The 21,959-nt window shown below is 39.8% G+C and overlaps 1 protein-coding gene across 1 annotated transcript in view; it reads right to left on the bottom strand.

The window, feature by feature from the left end:
- nrf1 (nuclear respiratory factor 1) overlaps positions 1 to 21,959 on the bottom strand; it is a 32,803-nt gene that overhangs the window by 6,062 nt on the left and 4,782 nt on the right. The window contains exons 2-10 of the mRNA XM_036577077.1: positions 15,162 to 15,394; positions 13,285 to 13,399; positions 13,047 to 13,173; positions 12,805 to 12,948; positions 6,531 to 6,689; positions 5,671 to 5,877; positions 3,149 to 3,250; positions 2,839 to 2,996; positions 2,165 to 2,289 (exon numbers count right to left, since the gene is read on the bottom strand). Of these exons, the coding sequence (XP_036432970.1) occupies positions 2,165 to 2,289; positions 2,839 to 2,996; positions 3,149 to 3,250; positions 5,671 to 5,877; positions 6,531 to 6,689; positions 12,805 to 12,948; positions 13,047 to 13,173; positions 13,285 to 13,399; positions 15,162 to 15,375 (1,351 nt within the window). The 5' untranslated portion in view covers positions 15,376 to 15,394. The remainder of the gene's footprint in view (positions 1 to 2,164; positions 2,290 to 2,838; positions 2,997 to 3,148; positions 3,251 to 5,670; positions 5,878 to 6,530; positions 6,690 to 12,804; positions 12,949 to 13,046; positions 13,174 to 13,284; positions 13,400 to 15,161; positions 15,395 to 21,959) is intronic.

The following is a 21,959-nucleotide window of genomic DNA, read 5'->3' as shown; positions in this document are numbered from 1 at the left end:
CACTCCATCTTAAATATCTTTATTGCTTAAATTCTGATTTCAACTAAGGTACACAAGTTGGGTACAACTTACTAGCTTCCAGATTTAGCCACATTACAATGTTTGGTCAAACTATTGCTTTAAAGCTATGAGCCCTGTATTTTTGATGCAAAATGATCATGCCCTCTCAGCTAAAGACACAATCTTTTGGTACAGCATAAATATGTGTGTGTGTGTGTGTGTGTGTGTGTGTGTGTGTGTGTGTGTGTGTGTGTCCACAGCCAACCAGATTAGGATTAGGTCCTATATGCTTAGGATATGTGGAGAACTAATTTAAATACCAAATGCATTGTGATATACTGAAACAGAACTAGTAGCTTATTATTTTAGCATGAAGGCTCAGCTGAGAAGGCTTTATTTAGCGAGGATCTCCAAGACCAGCAGTTACAAAAAATAAACAACTTATAAAAAGGCAAATACAATCCTCTACTACAATCCTCTACTACTGATCTCTGGTCTCATTAATTACTAACCACTACAAGAACTACTAACATGTTTCTTATTCTTCTATTCCTGCCATGTGTTCATATTGAATATCCTACCTGCCATGTTCTCATACCTCTAAAATCTTGTAGATGTCCAAATCAATCAGTAGTCCCTGCAGATCTTTGACTTATCTTACTGCCTTATCTCACAAATCTCTTCTCTGTATGAACTGAGTGCTTCTGTTGTAATCCTGCTCTTGTAAATTTCATTTATGACCACCCAGAGGGCACTGGGTTCCTGTTTTGGTTGTCTTCTTAAGGCTTCCTCATGTCACTTTAGCATGTTTCTCCTTTGTCATTGTGGCAAATACAAGGAATACACAGCATATGAAAATATTGCCAAAATATCAAGCATCACTTTTAGATACTGCTAGACTGTATGTTTTAAAAAAGGTTGTTATTCTTGTAAAGTTTTGTATTAGAGTCTTGCCTCTCTGGTTGCTGCCTTGTCCAAGCTAGCTGACAGCTGGCCTTTGGTGATTACGCACTGATAATGGAAAGGATCAAAGCCCTCTAAGAGGCCCCTGCAGGGACCTGCCAGCCTCCAGTGGCCACAATGGAGTGGAGGGAACACCAGGCTACCCGTTAGGACATCTATTATTAGGAGACTTGGTAATGGTGACCAGGCGTGGTAGGGCTTGAAGGTACAGAAGTTGATGGGTGGGCAGTACTGCCAGAGGAAAGTTGCCATTCCTGACATTTTTTAAATGCCTGGATACACTGTAATATGTATAGGCCTTCTCTCAAACATACATGTACAAGCTACATTTATTGAAAAAGGGTGCAGCAGCACATATATAGAGCACTTAGGCAAAGCATGGATTAGTGAGAAGTGTGGAGGCTGGAGCGGGTAACACAGGTCACACACGCACACCATCTGTCCTAAGAACACCCAAAGGATTATTACAAACCAGCTTGCCTGGTCTGGTCTGCAGATCTCTTCCCCCCTACTCCTGTGTCACCGTATTGCACATATAACCACTACACTTAGTACTGAAAAGATAAAAAGGCAGGGTACACTGGATGTAGTCCACTGGTAATCGACTACATCGCTTACTATGATACAGTATCTGTATAAATGCCTTATGAGGTCAATAGTTTTCTAAACTGCTTCTGAATAAACACTGTAACAAGGTGAGTTGCCTGATGCAAAACCAGTGCATGTTTCTCACGTTGCAACTCTTGACCACTGAGTACTGTGGTACATGACATAGAAAAGATTATTATTATTATGCATTGTGTACTGCAACATTTATTCTGTTCTCTATTCTTATATCCATTCACTAAGAAGTACACATAAAGACGCTTAATCTATGCTACAAGAACGTTTATATCCTATCCTAAACTTGGCATTTGTAATGTGTTTTTAATCATTCTGTGACATACTGAAATTTATATTTTCTACACTGAAGCAGCTTAGCTTTTAGAGTTACTTTCAAATATCAAAATGCCCGTCCTGCATACAAAGCTTTATAATCTCAAAACAATAACAAACATATGCCCAAAAATACTCATGAAAGCAGAAGTGACAGTTTTGTAATTAAACTAATGTTTAAGACCAAAAATGTGGACTGTCCCACCTCCCCCAGAATTGTGGCTGGCAATGCATATCAAGATGAGTGTTTTTGACAGAGTTATACCATTGGCATCTTGCACTCCAGTAAGAGCTCCTACTGCAGCTGCTGTCTCTCCCGCCAACACAATTTGCCCACCTCCTTGAAGAGTAGCCTCTGCCAACGTTGCCACTGCATGGGCAGCTGCTTCACTATAACATAGACACACATGGTATGCTGATATAAACATTCGTTCTTTGTTTTGCTCATACATATTTTTATTATCTTCAAGCTTCAGAAATTGTGAAGCATAAAGATGGTTTTGCTCATGGCTCCTTCTGAACAGCAGGATGAAACAGCAATCAACAGATACAAACCAGTGCATACTGCCCCCTGGTGTAAGAACATTTACAGTCAGAGGCTTTAATCATCCCCACTGACTAATACTGTCTTCACTACAATACCTGTCTGCCCAGAGGATAGAGGATAATGCATCCTCAGCCTAATTGGGTTGGGGTGGGGGAATAGGAACATAATGTTCCAGTAGTGGTGCTGCTATCTGCTGCACCTATCATTGCTTACTGTGATAAACAAGCTGCAGATGAGCTCAGGTGAGCCTAGGTAACAGGTCTCTAAAGAAATACACCTGAGAACAGAACTGAGCTAGAGACTAATTCTGCTTATATTTTACACAGCACTCCACACCCCCTTTATCCCCTTTACTCACTCTTTCCTTCTTTCTTTCAAACCATCCCGTGTACCTGTTCAGCGCCATAGTAACTGTTGCCCCTGGCTGCATCTCTTGAGACGCAGCAACAGCAGCCTCTGCTAAGGAAGCCACTGCCTGCGTGGCCTCAGATGCCTGTGTGGTTTGGATGGTCATCTCACCTCCCTGTAGTGCTGCCCAGTTCTGCTCAACCTGAAATTAAAAGAAAGCAATGAAAAAAAAATATGGATATTTAGAGATAATATACATATCTGTAATTTAACAATTAATTGAGGTTCTTGTGTTTATTATGAGCAAGAGTGTATATCATTTTGTATGTGCTTGTTGCTGTTGTCCCCCCTTACCTCCCCATCTGTCACTGTAGAGTAATTGACCTGGGCAACTGTAACAGTGCCTGGTAGTTCTGACGCATCAGTAAGTGTGGCTACAGTTGCTCCAGTTCCCACCTGTCATCAAAATGTGAAGGGGACAAGTATTTTACTAAATATTTGTGCAATGTAGACACTGACCTGCAGACCTGCAGGGTATAAGCACTTTACTTCGTTATTTACAGATTTCAATTGTCTTTACCCCAGTGTTAAATATAATGTCCAAATATATCAAGACTCTAACCTAGACCTCTAACCTAATTCTAATTAGTGAATTCAGCTACTTAAAGATGCACCCGCTGCTCACACAAGCGTTAAATTGTAGATATAGCTTGTGTAATCCCCACAGAACATGTACACGTGTACATGTATATAGTCAAGATGTGATTGAAGTGTAGCCTTCAGCTTTAAGTCAAGGTGATTAACAAAAAGTACTGCATTAATCGTTCAGGAAATGCAGTCAATTTTTTTTACATACAGAGGCTCAACAGTAATTGGACAGTTGGCTAATGAGCAGTTTAATGGCCAGCTGTGGCCTGCTCCCTTGTTATGTCATGACAAATTAAGGACATGACAGGTCTGGAGTTGATTTCAAGTGTTGAATATGCAATTTGGTAGCCGTTCATGGAAACTGTCAATATGGCCCAAAGAGGTGTTAATGCAAGTGAAGGGGGCATCATTAGACTGAAAAAACAAAACAAACTTGCAGAGACAGCAGAAACTTTAGGAGTGGCCAAATCGAAAAATTTGGTACATTTTTAAAAAGAAAGAATACACAGGCGAGCTCAGCAACACCAAAAGGCCTGAAAAACCATGGAAGACAACTGAAATGATCACAATTCCTTCCGTGGTGAAGAAAAACCCCTTCACAATATCTAGTCAAGTCAAAGACATTCTAGAGGAGGCTGGCGTATCATTTGTCAAAGTCTACAATCAAGAGATCTTTGGACAGATGAGTAAGAAGTTGGAAAAGAAGGGCTCATGATATGAAGCATACTACATCATCTCTAAACATGGTGGAGGCAGTGTTATGGCATGGGCGTGTATGGCTGCCGATGGAACTGGGTCACTGGTGTTTATTGATGATGTGACTGCTGATAAAAGTAGCAAGATGAATTCTGAAATGTATAGAGCTGTACTATCTGCTCAGATTCAGTCATATACTGCAAAAACTGATAGCATGGTACTTCACAGTACAGATGGATAATGACCCAAAACATACCATGAAAGCTCCTTTAGGCAAAGAAATGGCATGTTCTTAAATGGTTGAATCAGTCACCTGAGCTCAACCCAATTGAGCACGCTTTCACTTACTGAAGACAAAAACTGAAGGCAGAAAGACACACAAACAAGCAGCAACTAAAAGTGGCTGCAGTAATGACCTGGCAAAGCATCTCAAGGGAGGAAACTTGACTTCAGGCAGTCACTGACTGCATAGAATTTGCATCCAAATATTAAAAATGACCCTCGCATTTATAATTATTTGTTAATTGTTGTTAAATGTCCAATTACTTTCGAGCCTGTCAAAATGGAGGGGCTATGTAATAAATGGCATTAATTCATAAATGCTTAAATTAAAGCTGAAAGTCTACGCTTCAATCATATGTTGACTGCTTCATTTCAAATCCACTGTGGTGTTGTACAGAAGCAGAACGACACTGTGCCACTGTCCAAATACTTATTTACCTATGTGTGTATATACGTGTACACACACACACACACACACACACACACACACACACACACACACACACACACACACATACACCAACTTGCCACTTCATTACGTACAGCTACCTTGGACCATATCACTTTAAACCAGATTACTATTAAATACTATTGAATACAGAATGCAATTGCTTGTTCATACATAATCTGTTGCTTGTATAATGTGCATTTTCTGGAAATAATATATACATTGTCTGTATATTACTTCTCCATATGTGGTCTGCATGTTGCTTGTATTCTGCTTATACTGAGTATATTATGTTTTGTCTGTCAATTATTTGTACATTGTTTGTATATTGCATTTAATACTAAAGATGTGCCACAAATGTGCCAGTACCATGTCACTATTACTGCTGTGTTGAGAACTGTCCACCACAATAGTATCTGGTCAGTAGTGGTCCTATAGTGGTCCCTTTCCATTGATGGATGGGGCAGAGGGTTGCTGACCAAAGACAGGCTATTGTATGTAACTGCATATCTATGAAGTATGCCTATGGCATACGTACTCTAAATAATGTCCAAAACATAGATCGGTGAGTGTATTAAGATAGGTGTATCTAACGAACTGGTATTTTATTGCATTTTTCATTTAGTAAGTCAAGTGTGTCAGTTTTCACTAATGTTTAACATTAAGGGGATTCTCACCATCCCCATCGTTATTTGTTAAATTATTGCTACCAAAATCAATACCACTTAAATAAGAATCAGAATCTGTTTTCTTAATATTTAATATAGCACAACGCTGTTGTTGGGCTGAAAGCCAAGCTCACCTGTATAAGTGAGACTGTTCCATCAGGATTACTGATTGTCTGCACCACTGTTTGTGAGGGCACCAGGTGTGTAATGTTATGGGTGGCTGCTGCAGCAACCTGTTGTGGGGTGACCTGCTGATCTTCAAAGGCATAAAGTAGGTCCTCCCTCCCATGCTGCTTGTAGCAGTTCTTAACAATCGTCCTCAGGGCTTGTGTCCATGACACCTGTTTCCGAAGGCATATATTCAGAAATTAGACTATAACTCAAGATATGTCTGGTTTGTGCAAAGTTTATGAAAATTTGGTTATTATAACTATTTGGTTCTTCAGCGGTGGCTCATAAACCACAGGATTTCAGCCAAAAAACACAACAGAATCGAACAAAAGGGGGACAAAGCCCCTAGCATGTTTGAGGCACATGTATGTCAAGTTTAAGGAACAATAGATTGGATTGCAGTTTCATCTGCAATGAACAAATAAAAAGTGTGTATGTTTAAACTTGCTCATGTGTAGAACACATGAATATCAGGTTTGGAGATTCTTTTGTTAGAATAGCTCAAAATCTAAGTGGGTGGAGCAAAGTGGTTCCAATGGCAAGTTGGTTTGTTTTGATGCAAGGAATCTGAATTAAGAAAATGACACATCACACATTTTAGGAGCTATGGACAAAAAAAGTGTGATGCTTTTACTTTACAGAGTAGTGAGTAAGGTAAGACACGTGTACACTAAGTTGGGGGAAGAGAGTAAGGGGAAGAGAAAGCCTTTGAAGCACAGAAAAATAATAAACAATCTAAAAAATAAATAAATAAATAAATGTTTTCCAGAAGCCATAAATATTGGCGTAAGCACACTATGAATGAGTGCTTTACTGGCCATACCCGCTGTTTCTGGTCCTCTGTGCGTACATCACTTCGTACATTGGCCCAGGGAATGTCCTCTGGCCACCAGACAGGCTTGCAACTCTCCTTACCCCAGCCAGGCTTCCCCCGGCCTGTAGAGTACTTCAGCATCTCAGGAATGAAAGCTCGGAGCTGAGCCTGAGGAGAAATATCAAACAGGCACAAACTCAGTTCAGTAGTCATAGGACATACAGCAAGATAATTTAGTACTTCATTCATTAAATGAAATGAAATTTCACATTGGGGAAATAGGTAAAATATGCCTCAGACAATGAATTATTTATGTGGCAGAGTCACAATTTCAAATGAAATTTCATTTGAAAGTAGACAATTGAGTTGTGATTGACTGGTGCTATGTCTGCCAAATGCATAATGAAATCATTTTATCGTATGTTTTACCATGAGAAAACTAAGAAAAATCCAAACAAAAGACAAAGAGTGGAAATTACAGGAGTCTAAAAAAAGTAAAATAGACAAAAATTAAAACCATATTTCAAAAAGAAAAAAAAATGAGGCAGATTTTAAATAGAAAACTCTTAATAAGGACCACTGGTTGATTAATGCTTGTGACCTGCAGTTTGCAAATAGTGATACAGATTCTTACTGGGATTGATGTCAGGATTTGATTAGGTCACTTTAACATTCAAATTTTTGCTTTTTAACCAACTTCCTGTTGCTTTGGTCCAGTGCTTGGGATCACTGCCCTGCAGAAAGGTGAGTTTTCTTCCAAGCTTCAGTTTCTTGGCACACTTAAGCAGTTTCTCTTGCAGTAATTTTCTGTGTTTTGTTTCTTCCTTTAATTTGAACAAAAACCTTGTCCTTGATGCAACAGCACCATAACTTTAGTGAGGGGAGGGTATTTTTTGAGACATGGGTCATGTTAAAACTGTGCCACCCATAACACTTTCTTGGTCGCTGTCTTGGTCTCATCTGACCACAAAACATAGATTTCCTACACATTACCTGGATCATGGCAAACCCTAGATATGCCTCTATATGTTTTCAATGGGTTCTTTCGGCAAAAAGTTACAGTATTTTTTCATCCACAAATGTTCTAAGTAAACCTGACTCAATTAATCACAACACTAAGTAGTTTTAACTACCATACAAATGGAGTGGGCGATCAAGTAACTTCGGGAGACCAAAACTGAATTTATATTAGCCGCATAGTCTTATTTGAGGGAAACTATTACTTTTAGTGGTATATATTGTACTCTTTTTGAGGCTTAATCTGGTAGACTTTTCGCATGCTTCCGTGATGCTTTTATCGTGTAAAGGGGTGGCATTTTTCCATCAAGTTTCTTCCTTACCCTGCCAGGAATTTTACAAATACAATGGTAAGTATATTTTCTGTTTTATGTAACTTACAAACACAGACTCAACAGTGTTGCTGAAGTTTTTAAACACCTCAGTGTTACTGCTGGACTGAGAATATGTACAAATATAAAATATATATTGTGGCATCGGCGTAGAAGAAGACGCAGGAAACATAGCTCTTCGAACGAATACTCTTTTATTAACATATAAGCAGGGGAGGCCCACCACTCAGCGCTGGCTGAATGGCTGAGAAGCAGGGTAAGTTACCAATCACCACACACCTCTATATGACAGTACTCGTGCTCATCTGCACTTGCCGCTCCACATGGCCATGTCTTTCATGCGTTCATGGTTGAACAAGCTGGTAGCATGACGCTACACTGCCGTCTGTTCAATGGTCAGCCATCTTGGCCACCTACAAAAAGTCCGGGAAGAGTCCAAGCAAAGTTCCATCACGCACCCCACCCCCCTCTCACAGTGGCTGCGCAGGATGGGTTACAAAGTGTCCACTGTCCCAGTAGACACACAACGCGGGCACATGTGTGTGCTGTGTGTGACCAGTCCTCCCCAGGGCACTGGAGCAGAGAGAGACTAAGCGCTTCGTCCTCTTCCCTAGGGCAACAGATCTCTTCATAGCATGCGGAATCACTCCCCACACTACTGGGGAAGGCAACAGCAGCAGTGGTGCTTTCTTAGCTGCTCTCCACTTCCTCCACCACAGCAGCAAGAGCAACAGCACCACCGTGCTGCAGAGGCCAGTGAGGCTGCTGCTTGTGTACGCTGAAACTCTGACACTTAGCCTTGACCCACCACGCTGCCATCGTGCCTCGCTGTACTGATTCTGGCCTCCAGCTGTACTGCTCTGGCCTCGTCATCAACCCCTTCTCCTGCCAGTTGACGTCCAGGTGTCCTTGACGACAGCTCCTCCAGCCAGTCTCCAACGTTGATCCGTGTCACTGTCTCAACTGCTGTCCTCTGCTGCCTGTCTTCACAGCGCTGTTCCTCTCTCGCAGTCCTCGGCCAGGCTTGGTCTTCTCCACCATTCCGCTGCTAGTCTCGCCACTCCTCTCCACAGAGGGATCCCACTTCTCACACTAGTGTGGCACCAGTGTAGATGATGTCAACGCAGAACACATGCTGCTTTAAACAAGTGCTCTTCATTGACACAACAACTGAGAAGCAGAGTAGACACACAAACCCCCTCAATAAGCCCCACAGAACAACACAAACAACACAAATACACATCCCCAAACTGCTACACGTCATTGGAGGACAACATGTACTGGAATATATTAGAGAAAAATTTCATCTCATCACCAAAAGAAACTGAATCTTGTGAGAGATTTGTATTCATACGTACAAAAGCAAAAGTGTCTTAATACTTTTCCCTCACTATGATGTGAATAATGTTAAGCATGTGCTTGTTTTTGTGCACTACGTCCAGTTTGCATATTGCATCATTGAGTTGCGGTTGCCAAAATCTTCTTTGTTGGTTTACTGTCGCTATGGACAGTCCCTTCGGTTCCAACCCCATTGACCTAAAACACATAGACCAGCAGTGACTCACTAGCTAGAATGATCTCTTTCACTTGCATTCAAGTAAACCGCCACTGCTGGTCCAGAATGTTTAATCAGCCAAAGCTAAGCAGTAGGAAACTACATGAGGTGTTCAGATTCATGGGTAGGTTGTTTTAAAGAAATGTGTGAGAAATGTCAAAGGTGACGTGTGAGAGCATGAGATTAGACCAAATTATGTGAGTCTCATGGCCAATGTATTACAGTTAGCAGCTCTTTAAAAAATCAATTTAAATAACTTTTGTTAACATGCTGAACTGAGCTAATGTTAACAAAGAACTAAGAAAGCCAGTACAGGCCTTTTAGCAGATAGAAAAGAGCAGATGATGGTCAGTTAAAGTTTGGCCCCTCTGAAGGGTCTCAAAAGAAACTGTCCACCAGACTGAACATTTTGACTTATACTTTTACTTTTACTGGAGAAAGTACTCACATTTGTGAGTTTCCTGGGTCGCTTGTGTGGTCATCTTGCTGTTTTTTCTTTTTTTCTCGTAACACTCCATTTGGAGTGTGCCTCTGAAAAACCTCCGTTTGGAGGACCATGTAGTCCTAACACTTCGCCCTACCTCTCTATCTCAACAAAAATCGGGACACCCTACACCTAAGCGTGAACGCGCAAAACGGAGGGGTAAGGGCTAAGTGGTAGGGGCAAGGGGTGAAATGGGCTTGGGCCTAAGTCTTGCCTAGTTGCCTAGTTTGAGTGATGGACATGCTGGCGCACGGCAGGTATAGAAGGCTACACTAAAAGCACAGGAGCAGTTTGGAAACAGCAGCTGACCAGAAAAGCAGTGGTGCCCACCAAAATGCACTTCAGTAGTCTCTTGTTTTGTTGAGAAAGATAAAAAAAAGGGCACTGATACAGCTTACTCACAATCCACTGGCACACTATGAGCCACAGTTTGAGAACCACTAGGCTAGAGGAATCTTAGAACTGCCCTAATTGTTTGGTACTGCAGATACTGTTTTAAAAACAATCTGGTATTGTTCTTTTCTATTTTTATTAAAAATGAAGCTTTTCTGACTGTAACTGAGCCTGATGGTAGGAGCTAGCAGTCACACTGGTAATGTTAAAGTTTAAAGGTTTAGGAATATAGACAACTGAACAGATAATTTGGTCATCTTTAGAAAAAGTTCCCTTACTTAGCTTGGTGATGTTACATACATAATTGTTCGTTACAAAGCTTAACTATCTTATCTGCAAAGCAGCCTGTGAACAATCTAGTGAAAACTGACTTATTCCACTGCAAGTAAAGTGACCAGTGAGTTTAAGTAGAGTATACCGGTTTGTTAAAGGTTACTTTTGTAAACGAAAGCTCCATTACACTCTTACAATAAACTTGAAAATTAAATGTGCAATTAATGGTTTTGAAGGTACAGCTACCTTATGTATCACTGCTTGACTGATTTTATTCTGTTGAATCCCCCTAGTCTGCTCTGAACTGCCACTCCTTAGAAACCGAACTAATTAAACAGAGCTGTTTCCTACTTGCTTAGTAGCAGATATAGTTATTATTCTTTGTCATTCAGCTATGTAGTAGTTTCTGTAATATAGGTTTTGAACAGTAAAGAAACAGCAGGAAGGTGAGAGGTTGAACTAGGTTAACTGGTTGCACTCACTGTCCCCGATAACATTACAGACGTGCTGGGGATTACATTATATCACTGCAACATCTGTTCCCCTTGACATCACAGGCTAAACTTGGTTCTTGAAGGAGAAAAAAAAACCAAAAGAGATTATTCCTCACACTTACACACCCATTAATGTGAGAATACACATTTTTAGGCTTCAAACTTTTTGCTTCAAAGGTAATAAAGTATTAACGAAACATGTGGCCCTGCAGTCTGTGTCTGCTTCTGTGCAGATGGCCTAATTACATGACCCAAACACTCCACTCAACTGCCCCCTCCATCCCACTGCTCCTAATCCACCAGGGAGCCAATCAGAAAACTTAGTGCTTGTCCCTGATGAGCCGGATAATTTCACAAACAGACACACACACACACACACACACACACACACACACACACACGCACACACAAAGCCAGGCTCCACAAGCTGATCTCTGCACAGGTCTGCCTCTCAAAGCCCAGAGAGGTGTGTCTGTCCTCTGTGTTCCTTTCTCATGCAGTATAGATAATTCTGTAAGTCAGTCAGTTCTCTTATGCACAATGCTGAAAACAACAAAATAAACCAAAAAGGACATAACCCAAGATACTCTACTTTCCCTACTCCACCCTATTACTCTCCCTAGCTTTAATACTACAATGCACCTGGATAAACTATTTAGACAAAAGCATTGGGACACATCTAATTATTGAGTTCAGGGGTTTCAGCCATACCCACTGCTAACAGGCAGAAAAAATTAAGCACAAAACCTTGCAGTCTCAACTTTAAAATGGGTTGAACTGATGAGCTCAGTGACTTTAAACATGGCGCTTTCATAGAACGCCACCTCTGGCACAAGTCAGTTTGTGAAATTTCTGTCCTGCCAGATTTGCCCCTGCCAACTGTAAGTGCTGTTATTGTAAAATAGAAGCACCTAGGAGCCAGAGTGGGGCTGGTGAGTGCTGAAGCGCATAGTGCCCATCCTCTGTAAATCCCTCACTAACAAGTTCCAAATTGCCTCTGGAAGTAACATCAGCAAAAGAAATGTGCATCAGGAGCTTCACAAAATCGGTTGTCACGGCCAAGCAGCTACACACTACACACACGCCGCCACTGGACTCTGGAGCAGTGGAAAGCTTCTTTATCTGGCAGTCTGATGGATGAGTCTAGAACATTACCTGCCTGACCGCATTGTGCCAACTGTAAAGTTAGGTGAAGGAAAGATAATGCTATTGGGTTCTTTTGCAAGGGTTGACCTATATCCTTAATTCCAGTGAAGGGAAATCATAATGCTTCAGCATACCAAAACATTTTGGACAACTGTATGCTTCCAACTTTGAGATCACTTTGGGGAAGGCCCTTTTCTGTTCCAGCATGACTGTGTCACACACATGGTGCACTTCTAATAACTATTGTCATTTGTTTCATCATATAACAGGTTTATACCTAAAACACAGTATAGGATCACATTGTTTATAGTGTGTATAGTGTTATTTAGTGTTGTTTTTCTTGGGAAATTTTGACATTTTTCAACTAAAAACGATTATGATGTTTTGTGTCTCTGTTTTCTTTCAAGGATCTCAAAACATCCATCTTCTCCATCCCTACACAGGGTGTGTGAAAAATGTATCTATGTATGTATTTATTTTACTTTCAGAGTTACACTCAAGGAACATGCATTTAAAAACTGACAGGTCTTATCTGGAGTGCAAGAAACAAATATTTGCCTTGTATCGCCATCTGCTGGCTGAAGCCTACCTGTGTCATTTTGTCCACAGACACTGGGATGCCGTCAATGGTAAGTGGAGGGAGTTCAGAGCTCAGGTCTCCACCACCAGGGGGTGCATGTTCTGCCAGAGCATTTTCCAGGTCCTCCAGAATCATACTCTTATACTTCCGGACCTTAGAGGGAGGAGCATGGAAGGCAAATTGGAAAACGGTGATGAACTGAAAAAAGGCAAACAGGAATTGCAGCAAAAAGAGTGGAGATATACACTTACCACATTCTCAAGTGGAGCTGCACCAAACACTTTAAACACAGCATTGGGCTTAGATGGGGATATGCAAAGAACAATGGCCTGCTGACCAACTCTCGTCGTGTATTCATCCAGTGTAGCTCTCAGCTTCCTATAGATGAGACTTCTCTTTAAGTATCAAAATGCTCCACTTGATGATAACATTGTACTTAAGGTCCTCAAATTAGCCATTACACTGTAAAGTGTAAAATGTCACACTCACCTGAGCAGGCGAGTCTGCTGTCTTTTGCGTATTGATGGGTTTGACTCAAAGATGTGTGGTCTTTTGCGTTTTTTTCCCGTTGCCACAGCAGCAGCTGCTGCCATGCCGACTGGCCCTGAAGGTGGATTTGTGAACATAAAAGCAACTAATGAGATGATTCCTCCAAGAGCAGTACTCACAGACTTTTAAAAGCATATTTCAAATACAAAATCTGTTAAGTTTTTTAAATTGTTTTTCAAAGTCAAAGTGAAAGTCAGCTTTATCAATATTCCTTCTCACCACAGACCTGTGTTGAGTGAGGGACAAATATAGTTCCTTTAGAACACTATGCTACATTTAAGACAGAACAGCAGCAGACAACAGTACAAAACAAAAAATACAATAAAGATAGATAAAAACCTATATAAACACTATACAAACAACTATATGAGCGTGAGTACAGGACAATAAACAACAGACAGTAGGGTGGGGGAAAGAAAAGATTATTCTCTTAGTACTCAACAGCAATGACTATTTGTCCGTGTATATGCAATATGATCGGTGCACACTGATAATAGTATTAATAAAGCCCTGCCCTTCGCAGAAAAGTGCAGACACTGTATGCAGAATAAAGTCTTCTGTGCACATAAAGCAAACTGTAATGTCTTTTATATAAAGTGACCATGTACAGTAGACATAAAGCAACGATAAAAAAGAAGAGTTTGGCCAAGGTACTAGCACATTAGAGTATGTGAGTGTGTTAAGCAGATCTATGACTGTCAAAGTCAAGTCAAAGTTTATTTATATAGCGCTTTTCACAACAGATGTCACAAAGCAGCTTTACAGAAAAATCCGGGTCCAAGCCCCCATGAGCAAGTCAATGGAGACCGTGGCAAGGAAAAACTCCCTAAGAGCAAGAGGAAGAAACCTTGAGAGGAACCAAAACCACTTAAAGTATTCATGTGAGTGAAACAGAGCAGTAGGTATTAAGGCATGTGAGAAAGAATTTATTCAGCACTGGGACGAAGGTGGCTGATTTCAAACAGCTTGAAAGAGCGGCCTGTATCAATGAGAAGCTTAAGATGTCTGTTAAAACATCAGTTATCTGGTGGATGCATTCCTTGAGCACATGACCAGGTATGTTGTCAGCATTGTTTGGGCTCATCCACAGTGATGTCCTCCCTCTCAGGTACAGTCACTGCCACAGTGTGGGAGGAATTCAGCATTTAAACCAATGCAGCTCGTTGAACTGAAACGATCACTGCTTCACAGAGCCTCCTCAGCAATGGTGTGATAAAAACACTGATGATGAACATGACAATATGTTCTCACAGTGTTTTCACAATGTGGCAGACACCTAAAAATTGTTAAGGAATTGGACCTCTGCAGAGCTTAGCAGATCAACTTAACGATATTTATTGTCAGACATTATATTAAAATTGGTGTTAGCAACTTGTAGTTCATAGCATTTAGCTTATGTTAGTGCTGCTTGTTGAGTTACAAGTTTGCACACTAAACTTCCAAAACGTCTTCAGTATTGGGAATGAAATTAAAATAGTTACCACCCTCCAGACGATCAGGACAGCACATGTCAGAATTGTACATTTTCTAGAAACATCTTTTCACCAACTGAATCGTTTGTCTACCTGCAGGTCTGTTCACAGTACTTTTTTCAGAGTTTGCCTTTCACTTGATGGAGGAAGTAGCACTTAGAGACAGCTGTGACTGTGGGGCATGTAAATCATTGTTTTCAAAACAGACAGTGGTGGTTCATCATTCTTATCAGTTTGGTCATTTTTTTTGCTTAGAGACGCATAACAGTTGAGTATGCTATAATCAGAGCTGCAATGTGTATGAATGCATGCATGAAACACTGGCACATTTGAAGAGCACTGTACCTGCAGCAGCCAGATGTGCTGTAACCTCATCAGTTCCTGCTGAGTTTAGGATGTCAGAGTCATCATATGTGTCATCATCAGGTGAAGAAGGCGAGTCCTCATCAGCACTGAGCATGCTGTGCTCTGTGTAGGAAGCCACATGCACCTGTTGAGACACAGCATGGGCCTCGATGGTTGTCATGTGCTCCGTCTGATGTACTGTGTGGTCCTCCATTGATGTAGCTTTCTGTAAACTGCCACACAAACACAGCACATGGATGTAGACACATACACACAGAGCACAACCTCAGCATTTTCATCCCTAAAAGGTGTCTTACCCATGCACATATCATCTGATGTATTTTCGAGAATGCCATCAATGAAAAGTGGAGAGAGTTCAAAGAAAATGTGAATGCTATGTTTAGACATTTTTTAAAAGCCAATATATATGTATTATTTGCTTAACCCAGACAGGGCACACTTATTACTTTTAGTTCTATGGAATGGTGCCAGGCAAATAAACCCACTGGTCCAAATTAAGACCAAACCCCTTAATGCCAGCAACCCTACAGAAGGCCTGTGACATCACAATCATTATGAACTCACAACAGGCTGTTTTAAAGATTCAGGTTCCATTGACTATATGAATAGAGGAGTAAACGGTACATTTGGAAAATCTGATTTTAAAAACATTGAAGCTGAGGTGTTTAAAGTGACCAAATCAACAGTGGCTATTTCATTCCTAATGTTTCACTCTTAGAAAAAAGTACAAAATTGAGACTAGGGTGATACCCCAAGGGTACATCTTAGTGAGAGAACATAATTGCAACACATTCCATTGAAATTATATTTTGACAGTTGTATTGTATTGTACTTTATTATTTTTGTATTGACTTCACACACCCTGTCTTGCCTTCAGCCTTTTTATTTTATTGTTCTGTTTTAAAACACGGTAAAAATACATACTTCGTTCCATAGAAAACCTGTCTGAGGTAAACAGTTGGACATTAAAATCACTCTTGCAACTTTGGGTGTTCATTTACATTGTTTGTTCCTTGATGAACTAAAATGTACCTGAACAGTACTTTTTTTCCTGAGTGTATAGTGTAAAGTTTAAAAAGATTTTTTTTGTTGTTGTTTGGTTTCTCATCCTGCATTATTTTAAAATAGAACATAATCAAAAAATCATGGTCACCAAGTAAGTGAATATAGTGCACCATTTTTTTAAGCTATCATTTTAATAAATGTTAAGCCATCTATCTAGCGATTGCTAAATGTTATACAGTGTTGCTAATTAGGAGAGAAGAGCTGGTTGTCATTAGCTTAGCTAGCTTGATAACAGATCTGCTCACCACAGGACAACAGAACATGTTCGATTCTGGCTAAAGAACTAAAGCAGTTACACAAGTTTAGATGATAATGACTGAAACATGAGCAAGTGAATTCAAGCAACTGCCAATGAAGGGACAGAATGGCAAAATTAAACCTGTTCTTTTTTGTGTTCAAAGCGGATCAACTTAACAATATCTATTGTCAGACATCATATTAAAATTGGTGTTAGTTGATAATGTTTAGCTTACCTTAGACCTTAGTGCTGCTTGTTGAGTTACAAGTTTTTTGTTATTTTGTTTTTCTAAAATTCTTAACTATGGATATAAATTGACATCAAATGACGTCATTGACCAGTGACCACTACGTTTCACTACTTGGTGACCATTTGCAGCCCTTCATGGACTTCATGTACTCCCACAATGATGCGATATTCCAGCAGGAAAGGGCACTGTGCCATTGGGCCCAAGGTGTCCAGAATTGGTTTGAGAAGCATTCTGGAGAGTTCTGACGAATGGTGTGGCCTGTGCGTTCGCCCGACATGAGCCCAATCAAGCATTAATGGGATGCGGTGGAGAGGTCCATTAGCACTTGAGATCCTGCACCAACAAATACCATGCGGCTGTGGGTGGCTATTCAGACGGCATGGCCCAACGTCCCTCTAGATGTTTTCCGTCCACTTGTGGAATTGATGCCACATTGAGTTGCCTGGGCTTGAGTGGGTCCTACACAAATACTAGTCCCATAAATTTTGGCATGACAGTTTATATTTTTAAACTTTAAATCAATAAAAACTTGTACAAACCTCCATGAGGTCTCTCTGTAAGAAGGCGGTTCTGCATGCCTGTCAATTATTTTTCCATTAGAAGGGTTAAGCTATAAACAAAAGAACTGAACCACTAGCTTGATTCAACTAGCAAAAAGCTTAGGATGACAGTATAGTTACTGATGTATGTTACGGACACAGCAGTGTAGAAACAGACCCCCCCACCCCATGCACATCAAGCATACAGAACATCAGCAGGCTGAAATAATCTATTTCAGAGAGGTACCTAACTCCCCAGTGATGTCAGCCCAAGTGAAAAAAGTTCTGAACTGACTCAACCATGACTGAGGTGATGGACATTATCTCTTATGGAAATCTGGTCATTAACTGATGAGTTGAATCAGTTGGAAGTTTCCTACACTGCCTTACTTTGTGAGAAGGAATGTGCTATGTTAGGAAACAGCGAACTCGAACACTTTTCATGAGTACAACGCACTAAGGTCAAAAACAACAAGGAAGTAATGGAGTGGCTCTCATGGTCAATAAGGATGTCAACAGAACATCTCAGTCCGAAACTGATAAGACCTGCAAACAGGACATACTGTAGGTGGCGTGAGACTGTAATGCCAAGGTCAGAAATGAGAAAGAGGGAAATACAGTTGAAAAACATAGCCTTAGAGACAGGAATGAAACAGGAGAATGACCAAGCAAGGACAATGTCTAACACACTCTTTAAGCAAGCAAAATGATGTCTATGCACCTGGACATTACCAAGTGGAGTTTGCCGAAACCAGACAGATTACATTCTTCATGCTGAGAAATGGAAGACCTCCATTTTTATTGCAACGACAAGCTGGTTTTATGTGCAGTACAGTTTCTAATGTGGTTATTGTTAGGTTGTAAAGTTCATGATTCACATAATCATTCTTAATCAACTGTATGTAGGGTATACAATAGTTTTATGTGGCTGTTACTACTTGAATAGAGCTCTCACAATGACAGCTCACAATGCCAACTCAATTACTTTTTTTAAAAAAATCTATTAAAATTTGCACAGAAATTACAATCATAGTATACACCATTCAAAACCCTGTCACTATACCTGCTACTGAACAAGACACAGCAAGTTATGCTTGATTAACATTATGAACAGCTAAAATCTAGAAACTAACAGCTAAACTAACAGATATAGAATAGAATAGAAAATTGTCTACAAATCTCAAAAATGCAATGATCCAGATGAAATGCCATAATTTTTTCACTCCACTACAAATGTGTCATTACTTGTTAGTTTGAAAAGAGAAAACTAGATTTCTTGAAATATACAAAAAATATGATGCATTGTGAAACTGAAGAAAACCAATCATAGCGCACCTTTCACTAAACCCAACTCCAAAATACTGAGTGCCCTGCCCTAAAAAGGCCCTTTTAGCCCTTTAAAGATCAAATAAAAAAACTAATAAAAGGGTAATGATAATCAGCCAAAAAAGAACACTGTGTCAGCCAGTGTGGCTGTAAAACAATCAGAATCAGCAGTAAAATTCATGATCAGTGCATCTCTGCTTATTACAATATCAAGATTGATGCACCTCTACTTATTACTAGGGACGCGGCAATGGAAGAGAAACAATTCAGAAAAAAAGACTAAACAGACCTACAATGATGTGGCAAAGACTTAACAACTTTAATGATATTGATATTCTCATAAAAATGAGAAATAGTTTTCCTAGCTGAACAGCCCAACATTCAAACAGTTTGAGCGGCAGCAGGTAAACAATGAAAACATTGGCTGTGTGGGACTCTCTCACGGTTTCTGAGAGGGATATTAGACAAAAGATTTATACCCACTGTTCCTGTCGAGTATCAGCAGGGGCTAAAACGACCAATAACTTCACCTACTGGTTTGATACTACTTAAAAACATGACATCCTGCTCAATATGCAGAATACAGCAAAACAACAGAAACAAATAGAAAAGACCCTGCAAAAACACCACTGACACCAAGGACAGAGCCAAGGTGAAAAGTATAATAAAAAAAAACCTAATAACTCTGTCCTTAATTTATGTAAATTGTCAGCTTTTTCAGTTTTTATTACAATACTATACATTACGCAGAAACGTAGACCAGATAGAGGACCTAAACAGTTTGTAGACAGATAAAGCAACGTTTTTTGTAAAGCAATATTTTGTAGATCTCTCCTAATTATGAACCTATATACAACCCCAATTCCCAAAACGTTGGGACGCTGTGTAACACGTAAATAAATGTAAATAAAAACAGAACAGACATTCTCCATATTTTATTCACAACAGAATACAGAACACATATCAGAAGTTGAAAGTCAGACATTTTACCATTTCATGAAAAACATTAAATCATTTGGAACTTGATGGCAGCAACGCATCTCAAAAAAGTTGGGACGGGCAACAAAATGCTGGAAAAGTAAGTACTGATAAAAAACAGATGGAGGAGCAATTTGCAGCTAACTCACGTGACTGGGTATAAAAAGAGCATTTTAGAGAGGCAGAATCTCTCAGAAGATGGGCAGAGGTTCACCAATCTGCGAAAAACGATGTCTAAAAATTGTGGAACAATTTCAGAAAAATGTTCCTGAACGTAAAATTGTGAAGGCTTTGGATATCCCACCACCTACAGTACATATCATCGAAAGATTCAGAGAATCTGGAGAAATCCCTGTATGCAAGGGACAAGGCCAATGGTCAATACTGCATGCTTGTGATCTTTGGGCCCTCAGGCAGCACTGCATTGAAAACAGGCAAGATTCTCTACTGGACATCATTGCATGGGCTCAGGAACAGTTCCACAAAGTGCAATCCACACATGAAAGTTAAAGCTGTATCATGCAAAGAATAAGTCATATGTCAACACGATCCAGAAATGCTGCCGTCCTCTCTGGGCCAAAGCGTATTTAAGATGGACTGAGGAAAAATGGAAAACTGTTCTGTGGTCAGATGAATCTAAATTTGAAATTCTTTTTGGAAACACAGACGACCATCCAGCTTGTTATCAGCGCACAGTTCAAAAGCCTGCATCTCTGATGGAATGGGGTTGGATTAGTGCCTATGGCGTGGGCAGCTTACACATCTGCAAAGGCACTATCAATGCTGAACAGTATATAGAGGTTTTAGAACAACATATGCTCCCACCCAGACTACGTCTCTTTCAGGGAAGGCCTTGCATATTTCAGCAAGACAATGCTAAACCACATACTGCATCCATCACAACATCATGGCTTCGCAGAAGAAGAGTCCAGGTGCTGAACTGGCCTGCCTGTAGTCCAGACCTTTCACCAACAGAAAATATTTTGCGCATCATGAAATGAAAAATCTGGCAAAGAAGACTGAGGACTGTTGAGCAGCTAGAATTCTACATCAGACAAGAATGGGACAACATTCCTGTCTCAAAACTCCAGCAATTGGTCTCCTCAATTCCCAGACATTTACAGACTGTTGTTAAAAGAAGAGGGGATGCCCTGTCCTAACTTTTTTGAGATGAGTTGCTGTCATCAAGTTCTAAATGAGTTAATATTTTTCATGAAATGGTAAATTGTCTCACTTTCAACATCTGATATGTATACAATCTGTGCCACATGTATGTGTATTGTGTATCTACAATCTGTAGCGAAGTATGGCAAGACATTCACTGACAGCAAGATTAATTATTTGTCATGTCCACACAAATTAACTACTAGCTAAACACATATTTTCACTTCTTAAATTCATCAGCCCAGCAGAGAATTAAAATCATACATAGTGGTGAACCCTCCATGTGAAGGCTAAGCTCTAATAGTCACAGTTTACAACTGGATTATTTGGAACTCTACACTGTAATCTTGAATAAAAGATTCTGACATAAAAGTGAGGGCTTGTGGTCATATTCTTCATATTTAGTTGTGATAAACAGAAAAGGTACTAGAGACTAAAGTAAAAGCTCAAAACCTGCAAATCAAGGATGGGTGTACTTGAAGCAGTGATCTTTGTCTGAGGATGTCACGTGCTTTGAAACAACTGCCATACTAGGTGTGGCCACATTACGTGACATCCTCAGACAAAGATTCATTGCCTCATATTGTTTTGAAGATTTTTATTTCCTATGGAACATAAAAACTGTATAACCTACATTACTGTCACATTATTTAGACACAAATCTGAGCTGAAAATGATTCAATTATATTTACATAAATGTCTACTTCTGTTTGAGTAACAAATTCATGTTTGTTTATTTCTGGATACTTCTTGATCTTACATGACCATTAAAAGAAAGGATATGCAAATAATTTTCAAATTGTTGTAACGCATTTACACTAAGTTGACCAGCAGATTGTGCCACCGTGTCATCTTTCAAGCATTTTAAAACAGTGCAATTAGTCAGCTATTTCAATGCTTTAGAAAACCTTGTCTGCTGCTACAGGTAAATTGTAATTGTTAGCTTCTCTACAAGGGTGTGCACAGCCATAGTTATACGTATTTATGCAAAATGATCTAGGCTGTATATTAAAGTACTTGTTCCAGCTATTTGTGTAATCACTATAATGATAAAAAGCCTTTGTCAAAAACAATAATGCATTTAACAGTAGCCTGATATGTCAGTCATATCATATTGATCAGTTTTTACTAAAATGAGTGGTAATTTGCAGGTTTATTTTATTAGAAACTAGCATTCATTATATTCAATTTCTTTTTTACAACATTCAACTAAGCAT

Source organism: Colossoma macropomum, unplaced genomic scaffold (assembly GCF_904425465.1).
Source record: "Colossoma macropomum unplaced genomic scaffold, Colossoma_macropomum, whole genome shotgun sequence".
In the NCBI taxonomy this organism is placed as follows: domain Eukaryota; kingdom Metazoa; phylum Chordata; class Actinopteri; order Characiformes; family Serrasalmidae; genus Colossoma; species Colossoma macropomum.
This window is presented reverse-complemented; position numbering and strand designations above follow the sequence as displayed.